This window comes from Hippoglossus hippoglossus, chromosome 17, assembly GCF_009819705.1.
Source record: "Hippoglossus hippoglossus isolate fHipHip1 chromosome 17, fHipHip1.pri, whole genome shotgun sequence".
In the NCBI taxonomy this organism is placed as follows: domain Eukaryota; kingdom Metazoa; phylum Chordata; class Actinopteri; order Pleuronectiformes; family Pleuronectidae; genus Hippoglossus; species Hippoglossus hippoglossus.
The window spans coordinates 6,605,637-6,621,106 of record NC_047167.1 but is presented as its reverse complement, the minus strand read 5'-3'; the positions used below and the strand labels follow the sequence as shown (position 1 = coordinate 6,621,106).

At 38.6% G+C, this 15,470-nt stretch overlaps 1 protein-coding gene across 1 annotated transcript in view; it reads right to left on the bottom strand.

Annotated features, from left to right (window-relative positions):
• Window positions 1–15,470, bottom strand: part of LOC117778902 (sodium channel protein type 4 subunit alpha-like) — a 46,216-nt gene that overhangs the window by 27,288 nt on the left and 3,458 nt on the right. The window contains exons 2-8 of the mRNA XM_034614793.1: window positions 13,185–13,491; window positions 11,604–11,722; window positions 10,479–10,568; window positions 8,097–8,225; window positions 6,429–6,520; window positions 6,100–6,342; window positions 5,440–5,503 (exon numbers count right to left, since the gene is read on the bottom strand). Coding sequence (XP_034470684.1) covers window positions 5,440–5,503; window positions 6,100–6,342; window positions 6,429–6,520; window positions 8,097–8,225; window positions 10,479–10,568; window positions 11,604–11,722; window positions 13,185–13,451 — 1,004 coding nt within the window. The 5' untranslated portion in view covers window positions 13,452–13,491. The remainder of the gene's footprint in view (window positions 1–5,439; window positions 5,504–6,099; window positions 6,343–6,428; window positions 6,521–8,096; window positions 8,226–10,478; window positions 10,569–11,603; window positions 11,723–13,184; window positions 13,492–15,470) is intronic.

Genomic DNA, 15,470 nt, shown 5'->3' with positions numbered 1-15,470 from the left:
AACCCTTAATCGACTTCCTATTTTCTGCTTCTATTTTAAACATTATTGTAGCCTTTTATTCAGAATGTCGGGTTTGAGTGCACTCTCTCAGGTATAAATTAAGTCACCCTCGGCTGCCTAACATGCAATGAAAACATAAAGCACACATCCAGTGTCATGGTTGCTAATCTTATTCGTTAGCCATTGCTGTCACTTTAACAACTATATGAACATGAGACTTCTCTTGCAATTAGATGCTGCTGTAAAAAAACAGCCCTGGAGACTGCATGGGTTTTTCCTGAGAACAGTCCTCAAGGAGAACTGCTGAGCCGCATGAACCCACTGTGGGATCTGATGAGTCTCCACACTGAAAACATCCAGAGCATCAAGCGGTGACGGCTGCATAAAGGGAAGACCAGAATATGTAGTGTACATCCCACAGTGTATTAAATTGTTCTCGTAATAATATACTACGTGTATTACTCAGGATTAATTCATTTGAGCCAATTCAATCCGAAACTACAAATAAGAAAACTACACTCGCTAAAAATATTATTACACCACACTACTACTGGGCACGTCCTGCTCTCAAACATTGTCAATTCTTTGTGGCGTAGAGGATGACAATATCTGCTCCATGTTAACGTGTTTGCATCACATAATTTCTGCAAAGCTGCACATTCATGCAGTAAATCCCCTGTTCTACCACATGTCAGGTATTCGTTGTTCAAATGTCTGGTGGCTGGGGATATAGCACTGAAATGCAACTTACTGTCAAGTTCAAGAGGCCAGTTTTAGACAACTTTTGTTTTGTGACACATTATCAAGCTGGAGGATGTTTAATTGTGGCAGTTACAGAATGCAGTCAGCTACAATACTCAGACTGTGTTCTCAGACTCTTAAAACCTGCTTTTATATCATCAAATTGGTGCAGTGTTGAATGCATTGCCTCATAACTGTAATGTAACTGACAACAACACAGAATAATCAAGTCAAGAAAGTTACACAGAGTTTGCTAAGTCATTTCATACTGTGCAGAAATGAACTGAAATCAACACTCAAAAACATAAAGTAAAAAACTTAAAAGTGTGTGTGTGTGTGTGTGTGTGTGTGTGTGTGTGTGTGTGTGTGTGTGTGTGTGTGTGTGTGTGTGTGTGTGTGTGTGTGTGCGCTTGTCTCTGTCACTCTTCATACAAACTGACAATCATATTTATTTATGAATCATTGGTGTCGAATCAAGAATCCGGATCGTTGCGGTCATTTTAACCCTGATATTCTGGCTGTGCACGACGAGGTACGTCTCGAGTTGAGTGTGGCAGGTGAACTGCATGCGTGGAAAATGGTGACTTTTTTCTGTGTTTAAATACTATTTGGGTCCTGTCCTAATAACTTCTGATTAGTGATGGAGTTTATTGTTAAAATGTCAAATGAGCGCAGGTCAGCATGGGAGGGAGGAGGGAGGACATGTGGCAGAGGAACACGACACAGAACGTAGTGGAAACCCGACAGTTCATGAATGCACGCATTGGGCAAAGTATTAACTGAATTAACCAACATGAGCAAGATTAAGTTGATTAGAGGTTATAAATGTCCGTTTCAATACATTTTCTGTTAATTGCAAAGCCATAGAGAGGAGGCATAAAACATACTTGTTCTACCTCAGATTTGTAAAATGGTAAAAGAGTTTAAAACCACAAAGAGTTTAAAACCACATCCCAAAACACATCCTGTTAAGTCTTTAAACTTAACAGAAATAATAATATGACATTTATGCTGATAATCGACTGATTGATTGACTGATATGAACATTTTTATGTTAATATAATTTTTAGCTTTATCGTACAGCCCTATCAGAGTTAAAGATAATAATAGCCAAATAATAAAGTATGGTCATTGACATTCTCATAAAAGTCATCTTATGTAACCAAACTATCACAGTCTGTGTTAGTTATAGCTATTGAAGCTCTTTAACATGTTTATATTTATATTCATACTTTAATAGTGCACAATCCACTTCCTGCAGTTTAAGTAACAGAACAGCAGCAGGACATCTGTCAAGCTCAACAAAGTGTTTTCTTTCTACCCTGGGAAGGTCTGAGGTGAAGGGTTTCCAAGCCCACAATAGTCAAGGGTAAAAGTTGAAAGTGTCTATACAATCAGTCATAATCCTGGATGCACAGTGGCTTTAAGATGTGAGGGGATCAGCATTGGCCTGAACTCCCCAGTAGGCGTAATGAGAAACAGCTGGGACCTTTGAGCAAATCATTTATCACAAACTTGTTAACCATCTCGTCAGAAAACATCTTTTTATAAAATGTGCGTGTGCATGCGTCCCCACTTGTGTCTTGGGTGTGTTCGTGTGCATGTGTGTGACTGTGTGTGAGTGTGTGTCATCATAATGTATCCAAAGCTTTAATTTGGAAATCTACTCAGGGATTACTTGTTGGAATACACTCAAAAGATTAAGCATCCTCTATGTTTTACGTCCTCCATCCTGACCTGCTTAATATCTTGCCCATCTCCACAGCCAGCCTCAGAAACTTCCATCTGAAATGTCACACAAGTTAAAAGGCGGCCTCATTTTGACAGCAAAAACATAAGCTACCCTATGGTTCCTTTGGCCTATAACCTGGCAGCGATGTCATACAGCGTCATCCGGTTTTTGAGCTGTTATCAATCGGCAAACGGCAAAGAAATTCAAAAGAAAAACCCTATAAATGTAATAAATATCACTTTGTTTGACACAACAGAACAATGTTGAAACAAATCATCATTCTCTTATTATCTAAACAGCTATTAATATCACATATTGTCCGATGTCAGGTCATGTTTTTTTTCTGTTTTTGTCACTTCCTGTTTTATTTTGATAAGTAACTTACCTCTCTTCTCGTTTCAGATAACTTCCCCTCTGGTCCTCATGTGTTTCCCACCTTTGTGATTCTTCCCCCCCGCCCCTAGTTGTACCTGTGTCTTGGTAATCACCTGCTGCTGGAATATATATTCTGTAGCTGTGTCCAAAATCCCCCACTCATTCACTATTCCCTACTCCATGATATAGTGATAACTATATAGAGCACGACAAAGTCAGCTCATTGGGAAGAGAAGAAAATGCTTTTGGACACTACTCAGTGCATTTTCTCTGCGCCAGTAATAACGTCACATAGGATTATGACATATGAAAATCCCACATTAAATTTTAAGTGTTTATTTTGCACTTACTATTTATACTTTAAGGTAAAAAAAACAGATATAAACGTAGAAATAAACTTGTTTGCCGCCCTGCTGTGCTGTGCTGCACTGCTTCTATTTACATTTATACGACAGGTCCGGCTGTTCCTGCTGCTCTCACTCCTCTCGTCTCTCCACGAGCGCAATGCATGATGGTTTATGATGCTCGGTTAGTGAACGCCGGTTGTGCACTACTTTTTATGATGCATCGTGGGAAACAATGAGTGCACTATACGGTATAAAAACTTCACTTAGCATTCAGACACCACTACAAAATGGCGAACTCACTATATAGTGCACAATATAGTGATTAGTGTGTGATTTCAGACACAGTTTGTCTCAGTTTGTCTCCAGTACATCTTTGTTCCTTTGTGTCTCGCGTTAGAGCATTCTTCCTTTGTGTGTTTTTGACCTTTGCTCATCTTTTGGACTCTGCCTTTTGCCTCTGCACTCTGAATTTGTTTGCTCGGGCTGACTGCCTGCCTGTTACCAAACTGTTTGGTGGACTGTGATTTTGTAAAACTGATCTGTTTCGAGTCATGCATCTAAGTCCAAACCGTGTCCCAGTCTTTACAATTATCACACCATTTAGACAGGAAAACTGGCAGGAACATCCCACAAATCTAAAATAAAATGACAGTGACATGTATGTAAACTCTTGGACAGCTGGATCGGTAATATTGGTACAAGTATGATCTTACTGACCCACTATTTAAGGGAGTGTAATGACATTGTTTCTCCTTGAATGCCCTCGAATGCATCCGCTTTTGCCCTGAGTTGAACAAAAATTACTGAACCAATCTTTTTACCTCTTTGGGGATTAAATCCCTGTATTTTTGCAGGACAGGTTGCAGGGGAGATGAAAAAAATAAAGGGCTGGCCGCACTGTGAAGCCAATAAAAATAAGCAACTACCTCCACTGTGTCTACACCTTCTCTGTTAATTTATTAAAACTAGGGAATTTAATTAGTATTAACCTAATTCAAATTTTAAAAGTCTCATACACACTTGAAATATCTCATAAAAATACTCAAGAAGGAACTCAAGGTTTACTGAAATTTGAGTAGAGGCACAGGCTGGTTTATACTTAAATCCGTTTTTTGATTTATACCTAAATAACCTAATCTGTTAAAGCTGCTACTATTAATTGATGCAAACTTCCCCTCTTCTTTTTTAAAGAATCCCAGGGTTTAACTGTGTAAAATGGTTCCATAATGTATTATTTTGTAAGTGTTACTATTTACCAAAATATAAAAACATAATCAGGTTCTATATAGAACAACCTTTTAAGAGTGAAGAAAAAAAATCCGTGCAAAAACACCACTACCTTTGCTGTCATTGAGGCATTATCATGTATCATTAACTGGAGCATCTAATGGAAGCCATTTGTTGAAGCTGCAGGATTTCAGATTCACACAGATGGGTATTTAGTTCACTATAACCCTTGAACTGGGCCTGGCAGGGGCAGAGTCATCCTGTTGTGCTTGTTTCAAAAGCATTTGGATTTATAGGATTATTCAGCGCGTAAGGCTGAGTAGCAGTATTTGGATGGTTTCACACTGTGCCTTTGATAGGGAACAAAGTGCAACAATTTACACATAAAATGTGAACATTTACAGACACTGCATCTGAGAAAGATGCAGTGTCTTTCTTCTGTTAAAATCTGTTTTTTTTTTAATCATGAAAAAGCATTTAAGAATTTGTTTGTGTCCAAGTGTTTCTGGTGCTTTAAACGTGAAGAAATGAGTGCACCGTCTCCTCTCAACAATAACAGAATATCAATCTGAAGTGATCCAGTTCGCCCTGTTTCACCTAATCATGTCATAGAGCTTTTGAGACGATAAAATCTCTACAGACCCCCCCCCCTCTCCAGCTGGCAACTCCATGTTTCTCAGTAAAGGGTTCCAGTTCCACTGGGTGATTATCCACACCACATGTCGTCTTGTGTACACCCTCTCTCACGCTACCCCCACCCCTCCCTCTGGTGGGATCATTGCTCTATACATTAAGTCCCAGATTGAAAATATGAAGCCGAAAGTGTATCATGTGTTGTTGTGTCTGTTTTTTGTAGGTCTGTGAAAACTATTTTAGCACCGAGCCTGATGCCCAAGCGGCTAAATCCAATTGTACACATGACGTGCACAGTATCAAAAGCCATTAGACGCTAAACATTGTGATATTATGTAATAGCTCACAGATGATTAACAAGCAGTAAGAAGGACACTCACTTACCCTGCATCACTTCCATATCCGCATATTAAGGCATCCTTTGCTCCTTCAACTTTGTAGAAATTATCTAAAAAAAAAAGGAAATAGGAAGTTTAAAGAAACAGTATAATTTTTTTCTTTTAACTTAATTTGATAATACTGGCACTACACATTGTACATGTGGGAAATATAAAGCTGCTTTCAGACATGCACTGACTATTTTTGAAAGGAGCTAAATGTGACAATGCTAATGTCCGAGTCAGTTGCTCTACACATTTTCCTGCCAGCCCCCTAGTACAGTAATAGATTGTGAAAATAGAGCAGGGAAATGTCTGCAAAATTCCAAATTTGAAAAATATAAATAATACAAATATATCAGGATGAAAAAGAGGTGCCATACAAGTAGAAGACACTGAAGAAAATGTCAACTTGGAAAAACAGCAAGATTCGAGAGCTTTTGGTAATAAGGGCTAAGGACAGTGTGGATCTGCTGTCAACAAAATAAAGAAACAGAATGTATACATTATGTCCTTCCTCCTGCATGCTCTACCCAAGCTCCACCCCTCGCCTGAATGTTGTAGTTGTGAACGTGTCTGACCCAGACAATCTCCTGCTGCTTTCTTCATATTTGAAAGGCAAACTTTCTGTCTGAAAAGGTCTGATGTGTGTTTTGTTTCAGCTGACCTTCACTGCTGAGGAAGTCATCCCTGGAGCTCCAGGTTCTGTTGTTACAGATGAAGGAGGCGTTGGCGCTGTAGGAGGAGTTGACGCAGTGTGCAAGATTACGGACGCACTTTTGTCGCAAGAGCCCCATGAAGAGCTGCAGGCCAATGAGGGCGAACACGCTGAGACAGAAGACGGTTAGGATCATCACATCTGCCAGCTTCCTCACGGATTGGATCAGGGCACCAACGATGGTCTTGAGACCTTGAGGGAGGACACAAGACAATATGTTCAACTTTGGTTTTACACTGACACAGGAACATGGAGGTTTAATGTGATGGGCATCTTACCTGGGATAACTGAGATGGTTTTCAAAGCTCGTAGAACTCTGAAGGTTCTCAATGCAGAGACGTTTCCAAGGTCTACAAATTCTGTCACATATCTGTAAATTTGGATGAACAGTAAGAGGATTAAATAAAGAAGGTCTTCTATATGATCAGCAGCAACACCAGCATAACAACATATCTTTTAAACACTTCATCATATCTTCATAAATAAATTTCAATCAAATAAATAAAGCCCCTTTTCCAATGATCAAATAACCTATTAACATCCAGTAATATCTGGCTTTTGTCTGCAATGGGAATGGAAACAATCTGTATTCAGTCCAGGGTCAAATGATTACGTAGACACAGGTTCATCCATCAGCGGTGATGGAAATGAGACACACGTGAATATGCTACATTGGCAAGACAACAAGGTAAGAGAGCACATCAGTTGTTGGTGCGCTCGTGATGTCAAACATGACCCAACAAGGGGGAAAAACGTAAAGGCAAACTCATCTCCTGGTAATGGAAAAAGAGTCAATCACCTATTTTATCCAGTTTACTTCAAAATAATCTGGGTATCATTTCGATTTAAAAGAGGTAAAAGTCTTGGTTTCAATCAGTCATTGTTAAAAATCATGTAGACTTACATATATAAACAAACAATGTAAAGATCTCATAGAATGAGTTAGTGGCTTTAAATAAATCTACACTAACTCATCTTCCATGTTTTTTTTTTGACACTAAGGATAAAAGCAACAAGCTGTAAATAGTACACTGACACGTTATTTGATGCGGCTAACAGTTGCCTATTTATATATCCAGAACATTAGGACTTGTTTGCTATCATGTCTCTATCCACCTGGCAAATGTTCCTGACAAAGATCAATATTCACTCTTCTTTCAGCTCAGTTTTTTTGTTAAACTTAATAGGTTCTTTGTTTGTCTGACTTCTGTTTGGTACAAGGGACAAAGTGTAAAGGTCTTCATTTAATGTGCTTTGGCCAAATAGTAGAAAACTGCTGTGGTTGGAAACAATGCTACTCATGTTGTAAGAGGGTTACTGGTTGATAATAATAATAACCTAACAACTTTTTACACATGCATGTAGTTGTGTGATCCATTGTTAAGATAAAAACATTGATTATAGTGTAATTGAGAGTTCAAACAGCACAGTAGCCAGTGCTCTGTGTCCGTGAGAGGAAATGACAGATGAATTAGCTGAATGAACCATAATTAATCAGAAACAGATTAATCACTGCAGGTAGTGACAGCTTTCAGAGTGTAACCAGTACAAGTGATTTTGTCTCGCTGTTTCCAAACAAAGCAAACGTCCTATCAGGATGATTGGTCTCAGACAATGCAGCAGCATGGAGAGGTCACCTGTCTAATCTTCTACCTGCATCATGGGATCATGGCACACTTACCTGCGACCTCCACAATAGGCTTATCGTTCATGGTGTTTCAAATCAGCACTCAGGATGACTGACTGACTACGGTCACTTTGACATTACTAAAAAACACTGAAAGATGGGACAGGTTTTGGTTCTGCCTAATATTACAGCACAAAAACTATCCCACAAAACATGACTTTTTAAATTAGATTTCCCTCACATGTGCACAATGTAGCCACAGCTAATGGAAAATAAATGTCAGGTGAGATTAACCATCAGTCATGACATTGTTACTTACGCCATGAGAATGACACTGAAGTCCAGCCAGTTCCATGGGTCTCTCAAGAAGGTAAACGGCAACAAGCAGAATCCTCTCGCCAATATCTTTATCGCTGACTCAAAGGTGTAAATGGCAGTGAACGTATACCTGGAGAATATTCATGGAGGAGGAAGCAAATCAAAGTTAACACTCGGTACAACGATGCACAGATTTGAGCATTCAAATAAACCACAACATAACATACTATGAGAAATTAAATAAGAATTGACAATGGAAGACAAACACTATCAACTCAAAATGCATTGGATAATACAAATAATTTGTAGTATTGAATAACTGAGAAGTATCGCTGACTGTGCATGACATAAATGTTCATGGTTAATGGTTTGTCATAAATAACTAGAGCCCGACTCATTTATCGGCCAAAACGATCATTTCACAGACATTTCAATGATGAATTTCGGGAAAATCTTGGACATTCTTGAAATTGCAATTTTGACTTATGTGACCAATTTTTGGTTTTACATATTAGATCAATTTAATCATCCTTTCTGTAATTCTTAAGATGTTTTCTAACCACACCATAAGAAAGGATGGAGAAAGCATCTTTAGAGGTGACATGACTCAGCTTTTAGTGTTCTTTGTGTCAAAAAGGAAAGTTCTGCCTGAATTAAAGCTGGGACAGGTCACTTTGTATTGGGCTTTAAAAAAAAACTAAATCGCCTTTCTTCATGCATTTCAGGCTCAACATTACCAATTTCTAAAAAGCATTATGCAAGGACAGAAAGCTGAATAAGAATGTATAGTTATTTATATAAAGTTTATGGTTCAACTGTAAAATACTAAAACTTAATTACATTTCTTATCTTTAGCATCAGCCCTCATAAAAACGTATTAGTCAGACTATATAAATAATATAATAACCTAAAAAATATATATACTAGTTCAAATTCAGCTTTTCACAGCAAAAAGGACATGGTGAAGACTCCAGTGATTCATTCATATACCAAAACATAAAGTATGAACTGATTTGTGCTTGTTTACAGTTTCTTTCTCAGGTATAGTGAAAATATAAATCTGTCAGTAACCAGTTTGCTCTGAAGGTAAACAAATCTGCTGACTATGACCTCTACTGCTCAAAATGAACATCTTATATATTGTTAGTTCAATCTGAATTGTATATATAACTGATGTGAAAGACCACTTATGGTTTTATGGGGGTCTATATGCCGCAGTATTTCTTTATCTATATCAGTAACTTCCTGAAGTCTCTGTTGGTTGGTAACCTCATGGTGACCTTTGTACAGAACGGGGCGAGCTCTTTTCACATTTTGAGCTAAACTAACGCTGCGTTCCATTACACCTCTGGGCTCGACCTTCGGAAAGACATCACACCCCAATAACCCGAGTTGATAGTATTCTAGTTGCACAGGAACAATGTTTACGACGGCTAGCCATTGTTAGCAAAACCAGTTCATAACAACGCCTTACGCTGCATTTCGCGTATAATAACACCATAACAAATACAACTTTCACGACTGTTGATGTACGGAGGGCCAATCTTGGATGCTAGCTAAGCTAAGCCACTCAGATACCAGCTGTAGCATCATATTTAAAGGTCCAGTGTGTAAGATTTAGGTGGAAGGGATCTATTGGCATAAATTGAATATAAAATAATCCTAGTGATGTTTTCACCAGTGTGTTTCATCTAAATTGTACGATGGGTTGTTTTCTTTACCCTAGAATGAGCCTTTATGCTTAAATAGTCTATATTTACATCAGGAGTGGGTCCTCTCTACGGAGGCCACCATGTTTTTCACAGTTGTCCAAACTGGACAAACTAAACATCTTTTGAGTTTTTATGACAACTGAAGGCCACCACAGGTTCTCATTCATGTTTGGAAGGGGAGGGTGAGGGGAGAGATATTCAGCTGCAACATGCAAATTAACCACTAGATGGCACTAAATTCTATACACTGAACCTTTAACACACGCAAATCTCACTTGCAGCAGCTGTTTTGTTTCCTTTCACATGTATTGTATATTACTTTATGAAGATGCAAAAATTAAAAGGAAGAAAGTCTTTGTGAGTGCAGATAGCATGCTATGCTACATGCTAAACATTCCTCTGACCCACGGATGATGATGACAGCTGAGTTGCACCTTCCACATCATGCAAAGCACAATATTTCTGGAGACTTTTCACTGGTGAGGTTCACTCCACATTTCATGCTTTTGTTTGGGGGCTACAGGAAATATGACATGCTTCATCTTACTTACATGTGAACTGATTCTTCAGTCATCGCTGTTAAAGCAACAAATCCCAGCAAAGCTCCACATTAGAACACGTATCACAGTTTCTGTCCCACACTCACAGCAGACTGTACTGTATGTACTTACTCCAGGTACTTGGTCCATGGTGCCGGGTCGGACATGGCCATGAAGCAACAGTTGGTCAGTATAGTGAACATTATGAACAGGCTAAACAATGTGGAGGAGAAGTTAAGGAAAGTTTACAGCAAAATACTGATTTACAGTCAGTTACAGAAAAAAAACATCTGTAATTGTCACCAACACAGTAACACAATCACAATCACAATGTTTCCCATAATCCTATGACACACATCCATTAGGATAAACTTTGCGTGCCAATGGCATTATAATGACAGGACATGCAGATTACAGAAAATGATATCATTCTCTCCTATGGATAAATGAAACCATAAGAAACAGCAAACTTTAAAACATATATATATTCTTTTGAATCTGGATGAAATTACTGGAAATTAATCAGAATAATCAATTTGTCCTTCAATAAACTAAATTCTGTAATGTGAATTTTATTGCAAAATGATCACACAGTTTTGATATTTGGACTCTTAGACTATTTAATTGTAACTTTTAGTTATTTATGTTATGTTTAAGAGAATAATTAACAGATAATTTGATCAATTGATGCTGTGTAATCTATGACATTGCATGAGATCCAGAGGAAAGACCTCCCCCTGCATGTAAAGTGCAAATCAGCTATCTGGAAACTAATAGGCAGCAGTCACATGACGTGAAATCGCCTTGCTCTTATTTCATTTCAGAGATTAAAAGAGGGATATGAGAGGATTTGTTTTGTGAAGCCAGAGATGACCAATACAAAGCTGTTTCCAAAATGGGACTATGGAAAAATCCAATAGAAATCTATGGGGGGGAATCAGTAAATATTAGAAATTGGCTTATGTGCCAGATTGTGATGCAAAGAGGTGTGTCTAGAATTAACTAGGACATAAAAAATATATTTTGGGGGACATTTTTCACAGGATTTTGTTCTGGAAGAATATATATAAATATATAAATTTATTTATATGTCAGTCATTTTACCCACAGAAGATGTTGACCCATTATTGCTACATTTCAAATTTTATTTTACATCACCCTTAAAAACACAAACTAACTCACAAATGTAGAAGTAACCAACCGTGGTTGTTTTAAATGGCTGTGGCAGGAATAAACATAGGCAATGCAAAAGGATATGAATGGACCAAAATTTTCATGGCAATCGATCTGATGAAGTGAAATGGAGTAAATATGTAAACTGCAGACGTGGCACTGAATCTGAAGATGGCCTTCCCTTTGTTAAGTACTATAAAAGTCTGCAAAAGAGAGAGAAACAAACAGAAATCATTCATGGGGAAAAACATGTTTCAATATTTGTGTTCACAATTTGTACATAAAATAAATTGCAACAGGACATGTCAAATTATAGATATATTTTTCCAAAACTAATCGTCCAATCAAGTACAGGAACATTTGTGTTACATCTGCAGAGAAACTCGACAGCAGCTAAGAGCAGCAGTTTGGCCTTTTCTTTACCCAGCAGGCAGGATTTTATAGCTTCTGTGTTGAGTCTGCATCTTTGTCTACCATCTGTGTTGCCTTCCACCATAAGCACTTCTGCTCCCAAGAAAGCGGCGAACACCGATACACGCACAGCCCGCGAGGCCAGTTGAGTTAATGGAGGCAACTCCAAGCAAGCTGAACCTCTCCCCAACAGATGTGACATTTATTTAAATATTTTTTTCTTCTTTGGATAATCCTCCCATCCAGCAGCGCATCACATGCCAAAACAAAGAGACCCTGAGAATGACTGCCACGACCTTTTTCATCTCTCCATAAGCGGCCCATTAATGGGTAGCAGCCTGATCTACCAACTCTGCAAATCAAAACTTGCTAATCCTATTTCTGCATCCACAAGAGATCTAAAGAGATGCAGTCACTGCTGCGCCTCAGCAAGCTGCTCTAAAACACCACTTCAGTGAAAACATCAGCTGATCTGGACGATCGCTACCGTATCATGTTTACAAGCACAGATGAGAGCTGTAGTTTATCATTTAATATACAGCTCGTCCATCAATACAAATCATATGTGAATCAAATCCGTGCTATGCGTGCAATTTTAATTGTCGATGTCACGAATTGAGTAAAACAACGTTTCTTTAACTTCTGGGTCTTTTTTGCTGAAAAGATGAATGTGAGAATGTCCCCTCAACACATCATCTGTAATATCCACCAATTAGGTTTCTGACATATGAACCATACAACAAAAATGAAAAAGAACAAACCAACAATTAATTGATTCTTCTCAGCATTACAAGTGTAGTCAGTATCTGATCCATTTTACTTGAATTGAAAACATGAATGTGACACATGAATGTGCAGTGTGATAGATTTCATTACCATGAATATGGGCACTGTAGTTTATCATTTAGTCAAACCCACATGTTGTGCTTGTAAATACTCTTTGCTCTTTTGCTGTTGTAATGTGTATTAACTCACAACTGAAAATAGCCCCCAACAAATGCACTATTAACTTACTCTTAAAGTGTCAGTATATAGCTGTTTGATAAATTAATTGTAAATAAAATTTAAATGAATTGTAGGTTTGTGAGCTGCTCAGAAAGATTATAATCTTCAGTATTAACAATTGGTTTTAAATCAGAAAGTTTCAAGAAAAATACCCTGAGATTATAATGGTGTCTTTAATTGTATAATGACAACTTGAATTTACATAGTGCCTTTCAAGCTACCAAAGATCACATAGACGGAGACTCTCACCCTCTGGTTCTTGTAGTAAAACGGATCAATGTCTTCCAGTGGCATCCCGATAAGTTTTGGAGGGATGTCACCGAAGATGCGCGGCAGCTGCTTGCCTGCCTCCAGGTCGGGCCTGGGTTTGAGTGGCTCTGCGTTCCTGTGAGCCTCCTGGCAAACCTTGGTGTTCCTGGCCTGCTCCGCTGCAATCCGCTGCTCCATGGCAGCCAAGGATTCGCGAGTGAACCGCCGCAAGCCATCAGGACCCGTTGGTAACAGCATGGCTGCCATCTTTTCATCCTGATTCTCCTGTACTAGAGTTTATTTACAGCTACAGGAGCAAAGACATGGGGAAATGACAGAGGAAAGGAGGTGTGAGAAAAAAAGAAGATATCTAATTCAAAGCAATGAAAATGTTGTGCTCATTGCATCCATTATGTTGCATACATGTGTGTGTGGTAAACTTGAAGGTTGCACTTTGGAGGTTTGAAAATATGGCTCATGTTTTCTATTTCAAATATTGTGTAGTTGCAATATCAAAAGCTAAAGTCAAAACCTGGATTTTCTGATTGTAAGATGGGGCTGAAGGACAAGACATGAATTCTTCACCCTTCCCACTGACCACTAGATTTCTGTTATCCAACTCTGTCAAACTAGGGCAGCCATAGCTCTGAATCAGAGGGATTAGGTCTGTAGCCCTGACCAGCGGCTTTCACCAGCCATGATTTAGCATGGTGATCACTTGTTTGCCTCTGCTGAACTGAGGGAAACGGCCGGGCCTGGATGTCAACCTGCAAAAAAACCTGAAAGTCGTACTCTGTGGAACATACATTTTCTTTTGGGCTTTTAGTTCTCTAGCCACTTGGGATCAGCGCACCAAGCTGAAAATACCACAATGAACTTGTATCGCCTTATAAAAGCTGTGGATGGTGAACATCTTCACATCCAATTGGCTATTTACACATCCAGCCAAACTGAGGTCACATTAGCAGTAATTTGGAGTCATGTTTCAGCCAACTGAGAAATGTCCAACATTTATTCTCCTTTTAGCTCTGTTTTGGTCTCCACCATCTCTCAAAGCTCCACTATGTTCACCAAATAGTAAAAAAAAAACACAAAATCTGGGAAGGAGGAAAAAACTGTGAGACTTATGCTGTACACATTCTTTTTTAAATAAGAAATGCCATGTAACGGATATCTGTCTAAAAGAGCACATCTGATTTCTTTCTGATCTTTTCAAACTCTCCTTATGTGGACTAAATCAAAATATAAAGGCAGTATGCAGGTATTCTGATCAGAGTCCAAAGCCACAATCTAAATAAAGACAATACCAAAGGCCTTTCCACTACCAAATATTCACTGCCTCATTTTAGCAAGTGACGGAGTGATATTTTAATAAGCGAAAAAGCTTTCCAAAGAGAGGATTACATCGCTATGTTCCCCCTTTCAAAGAGAAAAAACCACTGTATCCTTTTCATATTGACTAGGCTCTGACTTTTCCATCTCCTCCTGTCCTGAAATGCATTGATCCTTTCACACGTCCAGCCAGACGCTAGTTATCTGCTTTCACTTGATCTGCTTATTTGGCCCAGGTTGATCTCAGATGAGCTCATCTCATACACTGAATCCAGTGCTTTCCCATTTGCTATCAAAATAAATAGGCTAAGGTCAATTTGCAGCGTCACAAAGCAGATAAAACGGGTTCAGATGAAATTTCTGTCGTGATGGGACAAATTATTTATAGGCAGTCACAGTATTTCTTCTATTAAAGGTAAATGTGAAAAAACCTGACTATGACCTACACACCTTAGCCTACATATTCAAACTATATATGCATATATGCAGATTATCAAAAACATCTTCAATGGTACACAGCTTCAATTTGCACGCCACTTGTGAGAGGAAGTGGCAACAAAGAATTAGCACAGTGGGAAAAATATTTTAGTTGAATGAAATTTAATTCCCATAACAGCCAGATGTGGTATCATCATCATCACAGCAAATAATTACGATAATTAGATTGAAAGTAGAGCAGCACAGGACTGGCAGTTCTGACACGCACGCAATACCCACACACACACACACACACACACACACAAACCCAGGCATTCTGCAATACTAGTGCTTTAAATTCTCCTAACTGCAAGCTCAGAAATAATTCAACATGTGTAAATATTTAAGGTCAGCAGCTAACACTAATATGTTCATGAGCGAGGTATTTATTCCCCAGCTGCTTCGTGTCCATCATCCCACTATGACAGCAGGTGTACGAGAAATCAAAAGTTCAAATAAAGGACTTGCTGTACGTTT